A 22,599-nucleotide genomic window follows, 5' to 3' on the forward strand; every position below is an offset into this window, starting at 1 on the left:
TTAATCATTGTGGATTCATTTTGTATTTTCCCAATGACTATTGAAATTGAACTCATTTCATGTTTATTAGCTGTCTAGATATCATCTTCTTTGAAGTACCTGTTTAGTCTTTGGGCCCTCTTTCTAGAATGTCCTATTGATTCAGAGGTTTTGTATAAATTCTGAGTATGAGTCCTTTATTAGTATTTAAATGTTGTATCAAAGTAGACTGATTGTAAGACAATGAGCATTTGTAGAAATAAAGATTTTTTAATGACAAAAGGATCAAACAGTAATTAGTAACAATTCTCAATTTGTATGTACTTAATAATGTAGGCTCAAAACACATAAAACTGATAGGATTAAGGAAAAATACATAAATCCACTGTTTTTGAGGAAGAGTAATGCCTTGTGGCAGCTGACAGAATAACTGAACCAAAATTAAGCCCCTATACATAAATAAACATAACCTACCTGACCGGACAGACATACATACCCAGCAAATGCAGAATTCATCCGACCCTGAACAGGATAGGTCCTTTCATTTATTTAAGACTTCTGGAATATTTTGTAGTTTTGTGTCTTTAATTTGCTTTATTTCTAAACATTTGAGGTTTGTTGATTTCAGTATCCGTGGGATCTGTTTAACATCTCATTTTCTAATTGTTGCTGTAATATAAAAATGCAGTTAATTTTTTTATATTGGTCTTTGGAACAGATTGTTTCCTCCTCCACCTCTTCCTCTTTCTTCCCCTCTTCCCCCCTTGGTCCTGGGGATTGAACCCAAGGGTACTTTACTACTGAGCACATCCCCAGCCCATCATATTTTTATTTTGAGACAGGGTCTTACTAAGTTTCTTAGTGCCTTGATAAATTACTGAGGGTGGCCTAGAACTTGTGATCCTCCTGTCTTGGCCACCTGAGCCACTGGGATTACATGTGCCACTATGCCCAGCTCACATACTCTACGGTGTGGTTGATATTCTCCATGGTGAAGATCTTTATTACCTCCCCTTGAACCTGCAGACTTTGGTAACTTCTTTTGGTAAGTTCAGGTACTCGAGAGGCAGACAGAAGATGAGATCATGAGGAGTTGGACATTCACCTAGAGGTGCGAGTCCCCTCTACCTTGGCTGCTGTCCAAACACAGGGTTGTTGCATGAGAGAGGAAATCCCTCCTAAGAGATACCTTCCAGAGCTAGTGGCTCTGTCTGTTGGAGATGTCAGAATTTGAGTTTGGCACCAGCAAGCTTTGGGATGATGGTGCTAGCCCACTGTGAAGAAGTATATATGGGGCCTCTCTGACCCACTTATAGACTATTTTTGCAGCCAATAGAATGCAGAAGTTCTCGCTAATTAGACAGTTAAATAATTTAACAATCAATTTACTTTCTGAAGAATATGTAGTATTGTTCTGTAGCACCAAGAAGAGAACAACATTCCTTTCCTACTTTTTCCCTCTAAGTCTGATTTTCATTTTCTTAAACCTTGCCTTTTCTGCAGTAATTATAACAGTAATTCTCTATCGTCTCCAGTTGTGCCATCTATTGCCTCACTGTTGTGTTGCCCTCTGGAGATGTTCTTCCAGCCCTCTGTCCTGGACTTTAGGCTGGTGGTGCTGCATGCTGAAGTGTCAGCCCTACTCTGAGCTTGCTCCTTGGATCTGTAAGTTCCTCAGTTGACCATGTCTTGCAGCAACTTCCTGGAAAAGAGGGCAGGGGAAGGAAAAAGCTTGTACATTTGAAAATATTCATAGTCTGTTGTATATGTGGAAAGTGCAGCTGGGATAAATCTAATCTGAAGATGATTTCTCCTTAAATATTTTTATTGTCCTCTTATATTTTTATTTTTCATGTCCAATCTACTGTTGAGAAGTTTCAGTATATTGATTCTTCTTTGCACATGATGATTATGATTACCACTACTACTATTTCTCATCCTTCCTTTGACCCTTCCTACTTTAGTGTCTCTTCCCTGCCTTCCAAGAATACTCGCTGCCCCATCTGGCAAGTCCTGGTGGCTGAGGCTCTGAGGAGCTCCTTGGCAGCAAGTTAATTTTCCTCCCTTTTATTCCTGTGCACACGTAAGGTGTGGAGTAACATCTCCCATTTTGTCCCTAAGGAATTAAACCTTTTGTATTTGCTTAATATCCTTATTGTGGAGTGTTGGGAAGGAAAGGAGAAACGTGTTTCATTTATAACCAGAAGTTCACAAAGACTCTGAAGTCCCTGTGTTCTTTTTATATAAAAGATTGGTTATTCGCATTAAACAGTTTAATATATTTAAGAAAACTAAAATAAATAAAGGGCCTCAATTCTGGGGTGTTCTTTAGACTGTCACTTTCACAGTTATTATTTAGAGCTGACTCAGGATGTTTGATTTCTTAGAACTTCCTGTTGGTGCAGGTGAAACTCCTTTTGGAAGTTCTTGAATGGAAGAACTCAGTGATCTGATTATTATGGTTCAATTTTAAAAATGGACAGTTATCCTAAATTAAAAAAAATAAGTTATAGCCAGTACTTTAAAAATATTTTTTGAAACATTAATTGGCCCCATTCTTTTTTTTAATCCAAACTCATTTTGCTAAATGACTGACTTTGGAATGCCTGAGGCAACAAAATGTCCAAACTTCATCCAACACACTCTTCTGTACTGTCTATGCCCAAGGTGCTGCTTGATGCATAAGCACCTTCCCTTCTTGGAACACTTCACTCTCTTTCCCTACTTTTCCTGGTGAACTGTGTCCTTCAGCTGAGATTTTAGAAAACTCAAGTCCAAGTTAGATGCAAATGACTTCAAACACTCTGCTTTCTCTATCATAACATTATCTGCTATTATAATGACTTATATGACATTTTGCTCTAAAATATGTAAGCTCCATAAGAGCTGAAGGTATAGCTGTTATATTTTAATAAAATCCATAATGTCTGGCACATAGTAGATATTAATACTAGAATAAGTGAATCAATGAGTGAATTCAAATACATAAGCATGATTCTTGGCAAGGAAATCACAATCCAGAAATGGGACTCCAACAGGTGAATGACTGCTATATGAGGTTAAGAATTGTACTAGATAGGACAAAGGGGCAAAGGGGAAGGGAGGGGGAATAGGGGCAAGAAAGATGGTGGAATGGGATGGTCATCATTACCCTCAGTAAATGTATGAAGACATGAAGGATTTGACTCTACTTTGTGTATAACCAGAGATATGAAAAATTGTGCTTTATATGAGTAATATGAATTATAATGCATTCTGTTATATATAACAAATTAAAATTTTTTAAAAATATTAAAGAGTTGTAAGAATGTAGCAAGCAATTAGTGAGGGTGCAATGGGAATCCACCAGTGGAGAGCTCTCTTGAGACCTAAGAAGTAAACAGTTTTAAAGGCGGGACCCAATGATCACTGGAATCAAGCAGGAAAATTTGTGATCTATAGAAAGGTGTTTATTAAGGCAGCGGTGCTCAAAGTATTGCCTCTGGGAAATGTGTGACATTTGCAATATGATCAGGACTCTCTTTTTGGCATGGATTAACAATTGGCTGATAAAATTTAATAAATGACATCTTCTTGTTAAATCTATGCAATTTCTGTCCATTGATGGCATGTCTGTCTCACTTCTCCATCCCACTTCCCCCACCACCTTTGTGAAGGAAATCAAGGTGGTTGGTGTATATACAAATCATCTGGAAAGTGCAGATTCAGATTCAGTAGGTCTGGGTGGGGCCCTTGATGTCCATTTCTAACTAGCTGTCAAATGGTACTGAAACAACTGTCTCAGGCCACACTGCAAGTAGCAGCATCTGGAGTGGCTCCTCCAGCTGTGGGCTGTAGTGACCATTGCAGGTAGAGTTGCAGAAACCTGGAAAAGATTGTCTGGTTCAATTATTCCAACCACCCCTTCACTCATGTTCCTCATTCTAAACTATTTATAGGTATGGTATTTTGGCATTAATTTATGACTCCTTTAGACTGTTTTATAATCCAGTCTATGAATTTTCTGGTTAATCCATTTTGTTCCATCATCCCAAATAGGGAATGCCTATAAAATTTCAAATTGAGCAACAAATATACCACTTGGTAGTTTTTGAATAATGATTATATATTTAGACATGTATTCATTTGAGAAAGTAAGGGATGAATGATTAGGGCATTTGAAACATCTTTAAATTCACTGGGGAAATGGCATGAACTTTGCTGCAAAAGTTACTTCTAACTGTTCAACTGAACAAAATGTTTCATACATAACTGATATGTAATAAATGCACTCAGGGAAGTATTTTCTAGAACTACGTTGTCATTTTATTTGGAGGAACAAACTGTATTTCAAATTATCTGATTCTATATATTGTTCCAGTGTCCTATTTATAGGACAATATCTATTTTTGCTCTTAATGATAATAAGGAATATATAAACTCTAGATTATGGTTTGCAACCTATTTTAATGCGCCTTGTGTCAATTTTGTTGAAATGTTTGCAGAATTGGAAACTTGGGACTTAAAGGGTTTTAAGTTGTATACTATTCTGAGGAACTGAAGATGGCGCCACAATCTTAAGTGATCAAGTTCACTTCCAGCCCAGATGCTGTTAATAATGGAAGAAATATTTCCTGCCCCTTGAGGGTAATGTCTCTTCTTTGACCTGAAGTATACTTGGAAAACACAAATTACTATGCAAGATGTTTCATGACTCTTTGGTTGTTGGTTTTTAAGTATCAGGAATCTTTCTCATAAAGTTTTTTTTTTTTAGATCCCTATTTTAAAGTGTATTAATCTTTGTATTGCAATTTTTCAGTTTTACAATTCTTGGATTCTTTTCCTTTTTGTATTTTTTCATATCCCTTAGTAAGAGTGACTTTTAAAAATTGTTAATTATTAAAGCTCTAATAAAATAATCACAGAATTTAGATTAAAAGAGGCTGAAGATTTTTATACCATTTTACTTAAACTTTCTTGAAAGAATTCTTGCTCTTTGCAACAAGGAAAATCTTAACAGACCTATGTGTGACAAACCTTCATAAGGAGTGTGCAGTCTGTAGATGGAGGATCTTGTTTGTGCTTTTTCTGCACAGAGAATTTGTCTTGGCTTTAGAAGTGATTGTGTTCTAAACTCTCCATGGGACTGGGGATGCCAGATTTGGTCTATACCTACTTCCAGCCTCTTTGCAGTAAACAGGAAAGAAGATTACCATCAAACAGGGAGGAGAGGTGGGAGGGAATGGGAGAGAAGGGGAATTGCACGGAAGATAGAAGGAAACCCGCATTGTTATACAAAAATACATATAAGAGGATGTGAGGGGAAGGGGAAAAAAGAGAGAGAGAAATGAGTTGTGTAGATGGGGTAGAGAGAGGGGAGGGGAGGGGAGGGGAGCAGGGATAGGAAGGGGATAGGAAGGGCAGCAGAATACAACAGACACTAGTATGGCAGTATGTATAAACGTGGCTGTATAATCAATGTGATCCTGCAATCTGTACACATGGGAATAATAAGAATTCATACCCCATTTGAATCAAATGTATGATATATGATATGTCAAGATCAATGTAATGTTTTGAGCAACTAATAAATTTCTGATGTTTAAAAAAAAACAGGAAAGAGATATGGTAGTAAAGACGAGTTTCCTCTCGTTCTGGACAAGCTGAAAAGGCAGGACTAAGTACATAGACAAGAGATTTAAAAGAGACATGGCAACAAGTAGCAATAAGGGTCCCCTGCCCCAGCTCACCATCCCTAGACACAAGGATTTCCTTACTAGAAGGAAAAGTTGGTGGGGAAACGGAGTGAGGTAGAGGGCAAGAACAGCAGTAGTGGGGTTGTGGATGTTGACACAACTCCAACGAAAAGGGATCTTTACTGGTGAAATCATCAAATTGCTGGGAATGGTTTCTACTGTCTGGTAGAAAGGGAGACTAAATTAAAAATTAAGTGTTAGAAAATGAAGCATGTTATGGTTACTGTGTACATGGACTGTGTACCCATTTGTACTATTATGGCGTCCTTGTATGTGGTAAGTCATAAAAACCCATAGCTTTGGATCAGGGAGTAAGCAGCTCAATAGTGAAGGGCTGGGTGGTTGCCTGGGAGGGCAGGTCCCCTGGTGGGGCAGGGCTGAGCAGGAAGCTCTCTCGGTGCATGGACCAGCTTGTGCTGAGCAGCCCTTTGATCTTCACACAACAAGGGAAGCCACCAAGAAATCGGATGCTCTAGTCTAAAAATTGGGGAGACCTTAGAAAGAAGGATCAGTATGGATTCCCATCCACCTCTTCCTTGAGGCCTTTATAGACCCCCATGGAAGAATGTCATCATTCCCTTGGACTCCAAAAGAGAGAATGCTGGCAAAGGAGAGCTGGGGGAAAGCCTATGGAAGATTGTATATAGTGGGAGGTGTGGAGTCACTATTGGTCAGCAGGGGTGAGAGAGAAAAACCAGTCACAGTAAGGGAGAGGAGGGCAGGGTAGAACCTGCAGACACCTCTGCATTTGTCTCTTACTTCTTCTAACCATGCTAACCTTGTAATGGCTCCTGCATCACTTCTGTCTGAATTCTGTGCAGAGATCCCTTTTGGGATCTAATCTAGAATATGACTAAGAGGAGGATTCTGGAAAACATGGTTCCAGATTAGCCAGATTGCCACATAATAACCTTCCCTCCACTATCATAGAACCAACCCTCTTGGAAAGTTGAGAGCAGTACCCTTAAAGACAGAATTTATATTTTAAAAGGATTACTCTGGTTGGTATGAGAAAAATGAACTGTAGGAATGAACTGTGTCAACAGGGAGGCCAGCTAGGAGGCTACTGTCTTATCTAGTAGGAGAGAAAGGTGACTTGAAGCAGAGAGAGCAGAGGAGTTGACTGTTGGAATTGGGAAATACTTTAAAAATGGAGCTAGCATCTTGATTGATGGACTGAAAGCAGCAGTGTCAGGGATGGCACCAAAAAACTTGGCCTGAGCTGTGGGTGCAGCTGTTGGTGAAATAGGAAAGATAGGGGCTGGGGTTGTGGCTCAGCAGTGGAGCGCTTGCCTAGCACGTATGAGGCGCTGGGTTCTATCCTCAGGACCACATAAAAATAAATAAATAAAATAAAGGTATCGTGTCCAACTACAACTAAAAAATGTTTTTAAGAAATGGGAAAGATAGGGAGATAAATGGTTTTGGGGTCAGGAGAAATTAAAAATTTCTCTTTGGAAATACTGAGATGACAATGCCTGTTAGATACCAAGTAAAGATGTTGTGGATGAAGTTCTACCTACAGTGCAATTCTGGAGTTTGGGAAGGAAGCTGGGGGTGGGGTGCATTTGGGAGCCAATAGTATATAGATGTTATGGGTGTGTAGTGTGAGAGAGCTGGATAATAGAACATGGGCTTGGCTATGTTGCCCAGAGAGGGATCATTGATGAAGAGTGGGATCAAGTGCTAAGAGAATCCACCATTTAGAAGTTGGAAAGCAGAGGGTGGTGTCCAAGAAGACATAGGAAATAAGAAGATCTAGGTTAGGGCTTTAACAGAGTAAGGAAGACTGCTTCTTTCTTTCTTCCTTCCTTCCTTCCTTCCTTCCTTCCTTCCTTCCTTCCTTCCTTCCTTCCTTCCTTTCTTTCTTTCTTTCTTTCTTTTTTACATACATAACAATAGTAGAATGTATTACACTCATTATTACCCATTTACAGCACAATTTTTCCTAACTCTGTATATACAAAGTATGTTCACGCCAAATTATGCCATTATACATGCACTCTCTTTTTTGCATTACAATTCTTAATACACATATATACCACAGTTTATCATTATCTCTGATTGTATATAAGATATATTGACATCAAATTCAAATCTTCATACATGTTTTTTATATAAAGATGGGAGGAAGATTATTTCTAGATAAGGAAGACTGCTTCTTTAAGATAGGAAATAATACAGTATGTCTGTATTCTAACATACTGATCAGATAATAAGGGAGAAACTTAGAATGCTGGAAGAGGAATGCTTTTGGAGTAAAGTCATTAAGTAGTTGAGAAGGCATGAAAATGGCATGTTATTTTCCATTGTAAACTTACATTCCAGAGACCTTCTTCCTTTGTGTTTATATGGCATGGTCAGTGCTTATACAGCATCACCCAAGCTTGCTTAAACAACTCATCAGATATGTGCAGTGAAAAGTCCATGGGTAGGGGCTGTGGGAAGGGCTTTGTCTAGCAGTTTGGTGATGTCACCAAAGATTTAGCTTGTTATTATCACTCTGTGAGACTCTCCAACACGTCAGCTCCTTTAAAAGCTGGTCCCAAAATGACTGCTTAAGCTCTGGGGGCCCCATGTTTCTTCCCAGTGTTTATCAAAAAGGAGAGCGTCCCTCCATTCCCAGAAAGGCTCTGAGTCTCACTCTGCTTAGATATAGTCAGGTCGTGTGCCTAACCCATTTCTGCAGCCACAGAGAGGAAATGTGCTGATTGACAAAGCCAGAATCACCCAGATCCCAGGTGGAAAAGCAAGGGCAATGGGAAAGAACTAATATCCACCCAAAGCTGAATAAATGAATGAAATTCACTTTGTAACTGTAATGCACCTTCTTGGGAAATGCTTGGAAGAAAGGAATGTTAAATAGACATTTCCTAGAACAGGTAAGGAGGGCATTTGGGAATGAGTTTATCATTTGATGGATACAGATAATTGTTTATTTAATCGACAGTTATTTAGGTTACAGGCTATCAACCATAACTAAGCTAAAATATGGATTTCATGAATATTGGTTTCTTATATAAAAGCCAAATTTAGTCAGTAATCTAAGATGGAAAACTATCTCTTCAAAGCATGAATGTTTACTAACAATTAGGTTTATGAGGCATGTTACAGGCCAGGTAATGAAGTATACTTTGGCTCACCAGAGGGCAGTAGTTTCTGGATACAAGTATGGTTTTCTGCTCCAGTGCAAATTAATTGCACTGTTGGTTTTAGTAGCAGCTAAAAGGAGAGGTGTGGCAGCCAGAGGAGTGGTTAATGTTTGCAATGTGGAAGCTCTCTGAGCCTCGTGGTTCAGCTTCATTCAGGTTTATAATGAATTCCTTCCCTGTGAACAGCCAGATACTCACCTCATTAGTACCCAGACCTGCTTTCAGCCTGCCAAAACTTTCTACAGTGGGATAATTCAAATTCCTTAGATTATGAAGCCTGGGAATTGCATAATGCTATAATTATTCCTGGCAGGGAAGTGCCTGGTTAGTTAGACACCTACTCCTGTAGCTTGCTGTACTATTGTGGGGTACGCCGAGTTCTTTGTCCTGACCCATGTGAGCAGGAACTCAAGATAATGGTGCACGTACCCTCCTCTGAGGACATGAACCTGTACCTGGGTCCTCTCTCTTGTTCACTCTGCTTTCAGAGTGCAACAAAATGCTGCACCATTCAGCATAGGCAGCGACTGATAATGGTAAGCAAACCAAACTAACTAAATAAAAGGACTGCTGGTCTGTTTCCCTTAATTTCTCCCCCCCCCCAAAATGTCTTTTTCCCCTCCTTTCAGGCTACCATTTTTATGAGGACATCAGTTTCATTTTGCTTATTTTTCCTTTGGATATGATATTATATCCAACATTTCATACTTAGTTCTATTGACAGGCTTAGAGTTCTTTGGTGCAAAGGAACAAAATGGATTTAAAATTTACTGACAGCTGGATAGCAAACTGAGTCTTCACATATTTTAATACTTTCTTTGTGTCTTTGTGAGACCACTTCCAGGTGGGTGTGCCATCTGGATATTTTTCCTAAATGACAGCAGCCAGCTTTCCACAGCAGGAAGCAAAAGCAGTTTTGTGACTCAGGTAGGTGCCAAGAACATTATTTTCATCTCATTAGAATCTTATTTCTATAACATGAGTCTGCTGCATGTGAATGGAGCACACTGTTTCACATTCTAGAGAGAAAGCCAGCTCGCTCAGCTGTGCATGTGCAGCCTCCCTAAAGGAGCAGTACACAGGCAGACACTCTGCCTGCCAAGAGTGCTCAATCTAGAGAACTCATTCCACTTCACTCCTTATTTTTTAGTTTCCTTTTACCTAATTTTCTTTTCTTTTAATAGTTTTTTTTTTTTTTTTGTACCAGGGATTAAACTCGGGGACACCCAACCACTGAGCCACATCCCCAACCCTATTTTGTATTTTATTTTGAAACAGGGTCTCACTGAGTTGTTTAATGGCTTGCCATTGCTGAGGCTGGCTTTGAACTTGCCATCCTTCAAGCCAGTTCAGGATCACAGGTGTGTGCCACTGTGCCCGGCTTACCTACTTTAACACAATGATCCAAATAATTTTTTCTCCTCTTTAATCATCATCCACAACTCCAACTAATGCCCATGGGAAGGAATCTCTCTAAAGTCTGCTCTAGGCCGCATCATTTTCTTCTTTCCTTTTAGAGCTATATCCTATCCATTGTCACAAGCTTGTGGTGCCTCTCAGGAGGCAGAGCGTGGGCAGATGAACACAAGTGACACTGCCAATGCAGAGTATAAGTTTTAAGAGGTGACTGAAATCTTGAAGATGGGGCTGCCTGTCTCTACCAGTTTTTTGTTTTTTACCTCTGCCCTGATCCAAATAGACTTCTCCTTTGTTTTGAGTCCTGCAATAAAGAGACACTATGGGAACCTATAGCCAACCTACAGTTACCAAAATATAGTACAAGTGAAAAATAAAGGTATGTTGTTAAAAGCCACTGAGATTTTTTTAGGGTAATTTTCTTATTGTAGCAGAGCTGACTAATGCAAATACCACATTGTAAATAATGAATGGAAGATATAATAAACACAATAGTCTCAATTTCCAATCACCTTTATTTCTATAAAAGTACATTAAATAAATTAACTCAATATATACAAATAGAACCTATATAAATAGAAAATCCCCATATACAAAACCTTTTTTTAAAAAAAGTTATAAATATATACAGTGTTAACCACAGAAGTTTTAAGTACCTTAAATCATAAACTCTATGTAGTTTCTTTGTATAGTAGTCTTATAAAAATATAGTTAGCTGTCAAATGTCTAATTGACACCACGTAGTCAGTTAAAGTGCTAAACTGTAATGCATATTAGGAAAGTGTCCAACACAGAAGTCTCCTGCATTTAACATATTAAAATAAGTTTGCCAATTGCTTTCAACTTCCCAAAGTACTCCAACCGAAGAAAACAGAAAAGAAAAAGAACCTAAACACCATATTACAAAAGGACAGATGTATGTCAGAAAAGCTCACTCAATTTCCATCTTACTTTCCTATAGCATTTATAGTCAGCCTCTCAAAAAGCTCTCTACAAATTCACCCGGGATATTTTAAGGCATCTGTTCATTTGTTTCTGCTTGGATGGCCTAGGTTTCTTCTTTAGTGTAGAATATACAATCTAAAGCATGATATGTGCAAAAGGTGCCATAGTGTTAAAATAAAAACGACTTGGAATTGGTTGTACCGTTCATTACATTCCAAAGTGACTAATGCTGATGTCAAAACCAGAATGCTAAGGTTTGGGGATCCAGCAGCCTTTGTGCTCCAAAGTACTCATTTGTGCTTCTGTATCTTCTATTGTCTTAAACGTTCTTGGTCACAGTGCAGTGTAGCAGGTACCTCAGTCAGCAGTTCCAACGAGCCTTCTCTATGCAACATTTAGTGGCGAGTGCTCCTTCCCATTCTGCCCTCCTCTGGCCTTTCTGCACTTATACAGTGATAGAGACAGGATGATGATGATGATGATGACCACGAACACCACTGCTCCCACAATGAAGAACATTTCTGAAAAATAAAAAGAACCACATCAGTTTGGAGAGCTTGAATCCATTTACCAGTGGGAGAACTGAGAGCATGACCCCAAGTTACATCAATCCTTTTTTTTTTTTTTTGCACCTCACTAAGATTAGCAAAGAATTTGTCAAATCTACATGTTTTTGAGGTTAAAAGTGTTAAATGGACCACTTAATAATGTTCACAGTCTAAAAAAGATACACATAGTTGGAAGTAAGAACAGCTGTTGGAAACAAGTAGCTAAAAATGAAGCTGAGTTTGGTGGCATTGATTCCTGTAGATGATTCAGTCTCACAGAAGAGGGAGACTGAAGTGCTACCAGCCTGCAGGTGAAGAGGAGAGGCAACTGGGTGATGTAGGTGGCCTTTGAAACACCTCCCAGGGGGCACATTTCAGCAGACAGAAGAGACAGGGTAGCAGAGACGTGGCTGTGCACAAAGGCAGAGGTGATAGAATGAGAGCAGGCTGTGGGTAGGATGGCCCAGAGGGGTTTGGTACCAAAGGGAAGGTGCCTTCTCTTGTCAACAGCAAAAACAGGAAAGAAAACTGCACTCAAAAGTGATTTTTACAATTTAAAACCTTATATTACCAAGGAACTAGATCACCATAAGTGTCCTCTGACATTTGGGTCCCTGAAAATACTCAGAGCATTTCCCTTGGGCAGCCGAGAGAGACTCATAGGCTTTATGCCTCAGGCACCTGTCATATCTCCCAGAGCCACATGTCTGGGCCCCAGCTGTGAGTGCATGTGCACACAGACATAGTGTGGTTCCTACTATGTGGCCCAACCTGGTACTCAGAAAGTCTACCAGGTATTGCTATCGTTGGTCCAGAAACCATTCCTCTAGGATCCAAAAGTCAGCAGGAAAAAAAAAAAAAAAAAAAAAAGAAAGAGCCCAAAGAAATCTGTGACTTGATGCTAAATCCTAAACAAAATCTATACACCTAGTGCTCCACAGAGTTTGGCATGTGGTACGTGCTCAGGAAAATACTTGCTAATACAAGGGAACAACACAGAATCACTTCTAAATGTCCCAAAGCCTGAGAGAACCTAAAACAAACCCTCAAACATCGAAGGTAGTTTCTCTCTGAATGTTTAACAAAAGACGTCCATCCTGACCCCGAGGTGGGGGCATCCAAGCCTCCTGGACAAATGACAGGCTGGGCCACTCACCTTTGAAGACACTTTTCTCTTGGCTCGTACACTCGATGAGGCTTTCTGGACTCTTCTGGTTAGTAGTTCGATATGGGATCACAGCTTGAACACTGAAACAGTAGTCTGTTCCTTTATCCACATCAATCAAAAACTCATTAGTGTCTGTTTTGGCTGCTTTCTGTGAAAAGATGAAAGGGCTCTTAATTCCTCCAGGCTCAGAGTGAATTCTTTCCCTTTTATTAAGTCACTGCGGAAATAAAAACCTGGGCTCTAAGCAAAGCCCAGGTGGACAGAGCTGACATAGGAAGGATTAGAAGTGACTTGGCTAACCAGTAATCCCTGATAACTACTAAGGATAACTTTTCCAAGACTAAGAAGATCCAATTTAGGCATCCAATCCAATGTAGCCCCTTTGAAAACTATCTACAGGAAAAGAAAGAAGGAAGGTTTAATTATTGAATAGAAAGTAAATTGGGGGGCTGGGGATGTAGCTCAGGGGTAGTCCTTGCCTGGCATGTGTGAGGCCCTGGGTTTGATCTCTGGTCCAGGTTAAAATAAAAAAAAAAAGTAAAGTGAATTTTGTTTCTGGGATCCTCAATAGAAGAAGAAATGTGACATGTAAGAGCTGATAGGACCCTTAGAGAAGGTCTGGTCCAGTCCCTTGGCTGAGGGTCCTGGGTTTCCAAGGTGGCTCTGCCTAAAGTGACAAATCAGCTCAGAATCACAGGTAGAACCAAGACCTGTTTTCCCTTCCCCTTCTACTTTACCCACTATCCTTTCAACCACTCCTATTCTGCTGTGTTTGAATTGGGGAAGAAGTGGGCTATAAAAATCAAGGATCCACAATTTAAAACAAGACATAAAAGCAAGTGAAAAATTCTCACCTTTCCTGTGCTTCCAGCTTTCCAATAAGAAAGTATATAACTTAAGTCTCTGCCAAAGACATCCCGGAGGCTTAGGAATGTGTTATTCCTTCTGACTAATGTCCGTGCATCTTGTACTGTCACATTCAGTTTTGTCCCAACATGTTCAAAACTCTGAATTGTTGGCTGTCCAAGTTTTGCTGAAATGTAGAAAATGATCTTGGTTGAGACCAAAGAAGTCTATACAAAGTAAACCTCATCTAGCTGTCACAGTTAACAGCTCTATTGTCTCGTATAAAACACTCAAGAATCAACTCCGCAGGCATCAGCCGTCCTGGTGGCCCCAGAGCTGAATGCTAGGACATTCCCTGGCAGTGCTGCCCCTCGGGAATACAAAGGGCGCCTCAGAGGAATTTTTAAATTTCCTTATAGTCAGTCACATTAGAAAAAGTAAAATGAAACAGGTGAAGTTAATTTTAGTAACAGATGTTAGCACACTATACCTCCACTATTATCATTTTAAGATGTAGTTGACACAAAAACTTGTGAAATATTTTACATTTTTAAAAATTCAGTGTGTGTTTTATACTTCTGGCATTAGCCATATTTTAAGTGGTCATGGCTACCATACTGAAGAGTGTGCAGTTGTGAAAGTTCCCACAGTTTATGCACAAAAAGTTGGGGGGGACTGTGGGAAGGCCTCAGAAATGTCCTTGGTATGTCAAGGAATCTGTTTTAACCTCTAGGTCCTTGCAATGGCTCATTTTTCTCATGTGCTTTAGTTGAATAATAGTAAAACACATCCCATTTAACATCCATTTCCTGCAAGTCACAGGGCAAAGTATGTGTGTGTGCATGCAAAAAAATATTTTCTGTTTTGTTTTTTTTTTTTTTTTGGTATGGGGATCCAACCCAAGGACACTCAACCACTGAGCCACACCTCCAGCCCGCTTTGTTTATATTTTATTTAGAGACAGGATCTTGCTAAGTTGGTTAGGGCCTTGCTAAGTTGCTGAGGCTGGATTTGAACTCCCAATCCTTCTATCTCAGTCTCCTGAGCTGCTGGGATTACAGGCATGTGCCATCACACCTGGCTAATATTTTCTATCTTGTACTCACAAAGACTTGGATTACCAAGACTCAACAACTATAGGAGGAAATTATGAAAATGTCATCAACTAAGGGATAGTGAGTACCAATGATCCTGTAGTTATGGGAGGGGGCTTGGCTTTATCTATGCTTTAGCCAGGTGCCACAGAGATGCACAGCTATGGCACTGAGTTTGGAGACAGAGTCTTGCCAATAGGGGCCCTGGAAGGTGGCCACATTCATCTGGGGTAATGAGACTCGCAAAGTAGATACAGAAGGATAAGATTGGTTGATTGTCTCTCTAACCCTTCTTCTCACCATCCCTACCTGGAGCACCCTTCACCATCACAGAGTAGCCAGAGGGGTATATATGAAAACACCAATAATATACACTTTCATTCTAACCAGCAAGCTTTAAAAGAAAAGCTGATTTCACTCTTCTTAATATGGTACACATGTTTATTTAAAATGCCTAGCTCAGAACCATAGTTGTGATAAAAAATATTTGATTCTGCTACTTGGCAGGAATTCTCTGCATTCCCTCCTTAGATCCCAGGGTTGGATTACTAGAGGAAGACAGACAGGAAAGCATCCCACATTTTCAAAACCAGCATGAGGGAGGCAGGGTGAGAGCCACCTCTAGTAAGTGCAAGATCAATGACACAGGCCAAGAGCTGGCACATCATGGGACTCCAGTTCAAATGATTGAAATAGGTCAGCACAGGCTCAAAGGGAAACTGTGGTTTCTTCATGAATTAGTGACCATTTGAGGAATTTCCTAAACTGGGATTTCTGGTCTGATGATAGGACAGATGGGGTGTGATATGTATGGTGGGGAAAGCTGAAAGTCACTCATGGCCACAAATGTTCAGCTGGTCGCTTGTAGGGACTGGGGGCAGACCAGTGGAGAAAGTTACTTGATGATACTGTTATCAACTCCAAAATTCACATTCTGTGAACCTCCTGCCACATCTGGAGTAAGTGAGGAGGGCTGTGGCACCTGCCAGTTTCTGAGAAAAAAAGGTGTGGTTATGGATATATATTTTATCTAGTGGCCCCTAGGGGTCAATTTAAGGAGTTTGTGCAATCACTGATATATCTTGCTGGACTTGAATTAGTATCTTAGGTCAAGTGGGAAGGATATCTAGACAGAACAAGAATAAAGGTATTACAAACTGAGCTACTTACTTTCCAGGTAAGGTTCAAACTTTGGGGCATTTTGAAGGACAGGGTCCCTGGCAGAACCAGTGGTATCTAAGTCCCGTGGCAGGAGGGAAAGGACCCTTGCAGAATATATCTGCTGCACATCCTGCACAATCTCATCAGTGAGGTCACATTCTGTGTCTGTTGTGTAGAAGCATTTGCCCTTCCAATCCCCTGTTCCAGCACTAGAGGAAGAAAGGAAGAAAAAGAAATGGAATGTAACAAGCTGTATACAACAAGACAGCTGGCTTTCGCTGTGGTGTTCAGTGCTGATGACAAGAGCATCCATAACCAGTCCCTCAGAGACTTGTGAGTGCCTGTAGCACCCAGAGTGGCTGACTTTACAGAGAAGGCAACTGAGAGAGGGAGACTGGGTGACTTGCTCAGAATCACACCTACACTTGGAACCACTCAGCTATTTGACTCCTGAGTCTGTATTCTGAACCATGTTGTTAAATATCTCTTAAAGTGGACATGCTCTGTTGTAGTTACTTGGGAAAAAGTTTTAGAAGTTTTCCACTCAACTTTTCATTATAGTCTACTTTCTATACATTACATTCTGTTACTATATCATATTCTACATTCTATGTAGAACATTGTCTGTATGGTAATAATTCATCTATTAATATATTCTGTATCATTCTATTATCATCATTATTTGTGTGGTTAATAATCATTTATTGGGACGGGATTGTAGCTCAGTGGTAGAGGGCTTGACTACCATTCGTGAGGCACTGGGTTAGTTCCCCGAACCATGTCCCATATACCAAAAAAAAAAAAAAAAAAAAAAAAATATATATATATATATATATATATATATATATATATATATATATATAAAATCATTTATTGACTCTGCTGTATGCCCGATACTATACTGGGCCTTTTACATGTTACTTCATTTGATCTACTCCTTCCAAGAAAGTACTGGATTTTTTTTTTTTTTAAACATATGGGAACATGGAAGATTAGAGACACTAATTTTCCAAGGTCACATGGCTAAAGAGTGGCAGAGCTGTTGGGTCTGTTGGTCTCATTATACTACATGCTAGATGTAAATACAAGATGTGAACACATCTTATCAAAAATTATAGGATAACAATACAGTTAGTATCTACCTAGTAAAGTCTTAAGACTACGAGGCTAAAAGATCTTTCTTTGTAAGATACCATTGAAGGGGAAACGATTTAAAGAACTTACTAAAAATGAAATTTTTCTAAAGGACCCAAACAATCACAGGTTAACACTGCATCCTGATCCATACATTCCCATCCCAGGTGAAGCGATAGAAGTCACTGCTCTGCCCTTCATCCTGCCAGGGTCTGACCCATTATTTGAGGACAAGCTCCTAATCCCCTTCCTTCAGGAATCTCCAGATTGAACACTATGCTTAGCATCAATCTCTCCCTTCCTTGTCCCCCAGCACCATACTACCACTCATGCACTGAATATGGCACCGTCTCTTTATACTTGGCTCTTGTGTTCCTTCCCAAGCTGCAGGGCTTGGGGACTTTTCTGTGAATAGCATGGTCTACCTTTACAGGTTGAATTAATAAATCATTAGGGGCATATGGATTCAACTGTCTAAATCCATGCATAAGAGCCATAAATGTTTATTATTTAAAACTCGGAATTAAATGACCAATCTAAAAGAATTCGGGTGAGCACATTTTTTTTTATCTTAAAATTCACAAATTAAGGTTGATATAGGAATGTTTTTTATTTTTTAAAAATTTCTGTGATAAACATAGGCTATTTGTTTCAGAATGACCCGAGTGAATTTTCATCCTCTTTGGAGTGCATGGGAATGTGGTGATTCCTCTCCATTGCTATGGCAAACAAGCCATTCAGCTAGCTGAACTCTGCAGCAACATACTGTCTGCGAGACGCAGTGTTTAGTTGCTCCCAACTCATAAGCAGGGACCATATGCTCTTTGGCAAAATTTAGCACAAAGGCCTATATCACAGTAAGTAGTGAAATCCTGTCAATGTGTAATAAAGGGGCAATTCTCTAGAAGGGGCCTCTGAATACCATAAACAGCATTAGAACCTTAAGAGCCTTTGAGGTTCCTCTAGGTATTGCACAATCCCCAGATGTGGAAATAACCAAAGCCCCTCCTGAATTAATACAAATTCCAAAAGAATACAGGTCACCAATGAGTTGCAGGTTGTTTTCAGAAAGTTTTTAAACTCAGTTTTAGTATTCAGAACATCCCCATGGAATCAGTATTACAGGCGATGGTCTGGTGCAGAGGCCTGAGCCAGTGACAATTCCCACCCACCACTGAAACCTGCTTCCAAAGGGGAAAATGCAGCTGGAGCTCTGCATAGGGACTTTAGGGGGACAGTGTTGCCCTTCGATAGAGCCAGACTTTGGGGTGAGGGCAGTGGGCATGGAAGGGTGGCTAAAGATAAGATGCTTCTTAAAGGGAGGAAAATGGGAGGGAAGGGAAGCCCACCAAGGAGATATGCTGGGCCAGGCCTTCCCTCTTCCTCCTAGTTTTGTGGCCACACTTAAGACTGGAAGAGGCCCCAGTCCAGGGTCTCAGGAAACTGGAACTCCAGGCCCGAGTGGGCACACTCCCACCCACCAGCACAGGCATCATAGATCCTTCACCTTCCAGAGTAACAGTATCCTGATCTAGACAATAACTGCTGTGATCCTCTCAGCCTAGGAATCCAGTTTGCTTGTGGGGAGATGAAAGAAGCACTCAGAACTCAGGCTGTGGCTGATGGAAATACTCAGAGGCCCTCCAGCAGCAAGACCATGGGGAGATAGACCTGCTGGCAGGGCCAACTTCCCCATACCTGAGGTCTGATGTAGGCAGGTCAAGGGTCATGCTCATTTAAATAATGGCAGCTTTTAAAAGTCCAAGAACTTAAAAGAGTTGACTAAGGCTAATGTTTCAAATTCAAGTAAATCATAAGTATATTTTCACATGTTGCTCAAATATAAGATAGAATATATTTAGCATTCTTCCCAAAATCTATTTTTTGTCATCCAGAAGAAAAGAGTTTATTAAGGTCTACTTAAGGTCCTTATCAAAGAAATTAATTACTATTTTTTAATTAGTAGAAGCTGATTTGACAAGTTTGACTATAATCTTGGGTTATGAAATTGCTCGATCTCTCTCTGTATGGAGCACATAGATACATGCATTCATGCATGAATGCAAATTATCTTCCCCTATGATTTGGCAATAGTTGTCATAGAGTTCATTTTGAAAAACAAAAATATCCACCTAAAAGACCCACCCTGTTCCTAGGAGCTGCATCTTAATGCTATAGAAGTCTGACACAAGTCCACAAAATAACAAAACTGTAACACACTTTTAATTTTTGCCAGTGATACATTTGTTTCTTTATACCATTAGTGTTAAAAATAATTTCCATAGCAGCTGTCCTCTATTTCTTAAAATCTCTACCAAGCCTCCCAGGACATTTTAGCAAAAGCTTGCCCAGGATATGGTGAAAACCATCAAGGAAAACATGTGGCACACCCTGGACATTTAAATCAAATATGCTTAGACTGGCTCCTGGGGAGAGCTGTCAATTAGAGATGAGGCTTGAATGAGCCAATGAGCCCCAGACAGCTGAAGGTGTAGACAATGAAGTCCTTTAGCAGTATTTCTGTGCGGCTCAGTGAGTCAGGAATTTGGCTTCCTCTGAGATCATGTATGCAACCAAATTTCGATTCAGAGTCCAAAGATTAATGAATCAACCACTGCTTAAGGGCAATGTATACATTGGAATTGGAATTCCTCCCCACCTTTTCCCTAACAAGTTGGATGCAGCTTAGTCTAGACAGCAAAGCAAAAAGACATCTATGTTTAGATGAGATTAGTTATCATTGATATTAAAGCACAGGATCAGCACCTGCTCAGGATGGTTCACCTCTCTACAGTTTATACTCTGCTTATGAATTTTCTCATCATTTCCAAAAACAATGAAAACATTATGTAAGTTTAAGGCCCAGAAATGTTGAGGCTTGAAAGACACTGGCCAGCAAATTATCATGTACGCCCTCTTTTTTTGTCATCGCTAAATAACCTCATCCAGTCTAAAGTCAGCATTTATATTCAGAGCAGAAACATCAAAAATCTTAATTCTCTCTCTTTTGGATCTAACTTACCTTATCTGAACAGTGTAGACATAATTGACGGGTTTGGGTTCCCACTCCAAAATTGTCTTGAAATTAGTTGATTTCCAAGTTAAATTATATGCTCTAACTGGAGTGCCTTCAAACAACAGAGAAAGAGCTATTATTACATGTACCTCTCAGTCTGTAACTTTGTGCTAACAGTATAAAACATCTTCTCAGCCTCCCATCACTATAAACTTTACATTTTTGTTTCAACTGCAAAAGTTTTGCTATTGAATTATTAAGAGGGGAGAAAAAACACTTTTCAAATTTTCTCTAGACCCAGAATTTCCTCTTGGCAAGATCCACCTTTCTATGGAAACAGGCAAGGATCTTGAAATCCTCATTTGGAATTATTCAGAAAGCCCTGTCATGACTTGACCTGGAAGCACAGCCCAGGAGCCACGGAGAAACGCACAACTCAGGGTCAACTCACCACAGAAGGATAGCTAGGAAGAATTTTCAGTGAGTTAGGAAAATTCTTCCTAGCTATGGTAGATCCCACATGTGTAAGAGTTAGGAATGCATACAAATGAAAAAAGTCAAACTTGACCTTTTCCATTTTATCCAAAACATTTCTATCCTGAAACTTTCACTGAGATCAAGATGGACATGGTGGCCGGTCTGTTGGATGTATTCTATTAGGATGCTTTATTAAGGTCTTCTCTGTTGATAATCTAAAGGAGGAAATCTCTGCCCAGCCCCAACAGGCATGGGATAGGCACACTGTCATGCCTAATCCAATCTTAGCGACACTGTACAGCAGGATTGCTTCTATCCAATTTTAAGACAAAGACCACATAAGAAAGACCAGGGGTGCTCTTTATTAAGGGAAGATGAACACACATTGAAAGATAATATTTAAATCATTCTTCGCGTGTCAACCTGTGCGGATACGGACCACGTCTCAACACAGTCAAGGTCGCAACTCATTAGGAAGCTTTTTACTCAAAATTAAAGCGGGATCCCAAAATCCGCTTATACAAATAATGGACACACCAAGCTAAGCATCTCTAATGAAAGGCGAAACGGGTCTGGGACACTTACAACCATTTCGCAACTCTCGCCCGTGCGCCTCGCAGCACGGGTTCATTCAAACCCGGCGAGGTGAGCCCTGCGGAGCTCCGCGGGAGCGGGGGTGGGAGGCACCCTGCGGCGCCGCGGGAACCCGGGCAGCGCGCTCCCAGGACTGACCCTTCTCTCCCGCGGGCGGCGCGCCTCCCGCTTCCTTGAATGGATGCCACTCACCTGTACCACCCGGCACCTGGGCAAGGACCCAGCCGAGCAGAAGCGTCCGGGTGAACAATGTCTCTAGGCGCGGGAGCCTGAGCCAGGCAGGGCTCGCCATGTCCACCAGCGGGCTGAGAGGTCGGGAGGACTCCAAGGCGCCTCGAAGGCTGGAGAGGCTGGGTTGCAGGCGCTGTGGGGTGAACAGAAGGAGCAAAGGGGGTTCGGGGAACACTGAGTCTGCCCCAGCTCCTGAGGGGTGCTCTATAAAGAGACGCGCGCCCCGGGCTCCCCGCCCCTGCCGCTCTTTCCCGACTCCCCGCCCCGCGCCCAGGTCACTGGCCGCCGCGGTGGGCGGCCCCTGGCGAATCCACACCCCTGCCCCGCCTTCTACCCCGTAGGAAACTCCGGGACCCTGCAAGGAATGACTCACCCGTGATTCAATTGCGCCGCCGAGCGCCAAAATGCCTTTTGGCGGAGGCGGGTCCAGGTGCTGAGAGAACCCGGGCTCCGGGCATCCCCCGTCTCCCAGTCTTCGGTCCGGGTGGCCCGCACGTCTGTGGGGGGTGGGGAAAGGCGCGTTGGAAAAGAGTTCTTGAGTTAGAGGGAAGGGATCCTTGCCTTCCGTTTGGCGATCGTGTCGTCTGTGCTGGTGGGAGCGGAAGCGTTTGCAGCATTTCGTAGAAAGCAAGGGTTCAGGACTCCGCTAGGGTGGAGAGGGCATTTCCCGCGACCTGGCGCATGCGGGACGGAGGCTTTGCTCGTTCGGCAAAGTAACTGCGCGGTGGGACTTGTCATGAGCAAGTCCCATTCCCAGCGACGATCTCCTCGTTTTCCTGAGGAGCAAGGACCTCTGGCCTGCCTGCCAAACAGGGCTTTTAGGATCGCATTATATAAGGGTGATGAAAATGCACATGTTTGCTGTGGACATAAACGGCCCTCAGCCCACAGGTCCGAAGGCCAGTTGTCCCAGACGCCATGGAGTCCAACTCGGATAGTGAATGAGGACGAGCAGCCTCAAATCTGGCAGTTTGCCTCTGGGAGAATTTCAGTGTGACATCTGCAGCCCTGTGGTTCCAGAAAAGATGGTTCTCACGTTGAAGAAGACATCTGTGGGATTGAGTGAGTTCCTTCCAAGTGTAGGGAAACCAAAAATGAAATTG

At 41.2% G+C, this 22,599-nt stretch overlaps 1 protein-coding gene across 1 annotated transcript; it reads right to left on the minus strand.

The window, feature by feature from the left end:
• Nucleotides 1-10,843: 10,843 nt before the first annotated feature.
• On the minus strand, nucleotides 10,844-21,943 carry F3 (coagulation factor III, tissue factor). Its single transcript, XM_026409621.2, has 7 exons — nucleotides 21,870-21,943; nucleotides 21,458-21,629; nucleotides 20,201-20,306; nucleotides 16,054-16,253; nucleotides 13,798-13,976; nucleotides 12,932-13,091; nucleotides 10,844-11,748 (listed from the first exon to the last, which is right to left on the minus strand). Exons 2-7 carry the CDS (start codon nucleotides 21,555-21,557, stop codon nucleotides 11,612-11,614), a joined length of 882 nt encoding a protein of 293 aa, XP_026265406.1. The 5' UTR covers nucleotides 21,558-21,629; nucleotides 21,870-21,943; the 3' UTR covers nucleotides 10,844-11,611.
• Between the last annotated feature and the right edge of the window lie 656 nt (nucleotides 21,944-22,599).

This window comes from Urocitellus parryii, chromosome 11 (assembly GCF_045843805.1).
Source record: "Urocitellus parryii isolate mUroPar1 chromosome 11, mUroPar1.hap1, whole genome shotgun sequence".
Lineage (NCBI taxonomy): Eukaryota > Metazoa > Chordata > Mammalia > Rodentia > Sciuridae > Urocitellus > Urocitellus parryii.

Excerpts from the sequence above, each read along its gene's own strand:
- F3 (XM_026409621.2), bottom strand. The coding sequence starts at position 21,557 with ATGGCGAGCCCTGCCTGGCTCAGGCTCCCGCGCCTAGAGACATTGTTC. Across the intron at positions 20,307-21,457 it reads CCAGGTGCCGGGTGGTACAG|GCACTCCAGTTAGAGCATAT; the intron begins GTGAGTGGCATC and ends TGTTGTTTGAAG. Across the intron at positions 13,977-16,053 it reads GTTTGAACCTTACCTGGAAA|CAAAACTTGGACAGCCAACA; the intron begins GTAAGTAGCTCA and ends TCTACATTTCAG.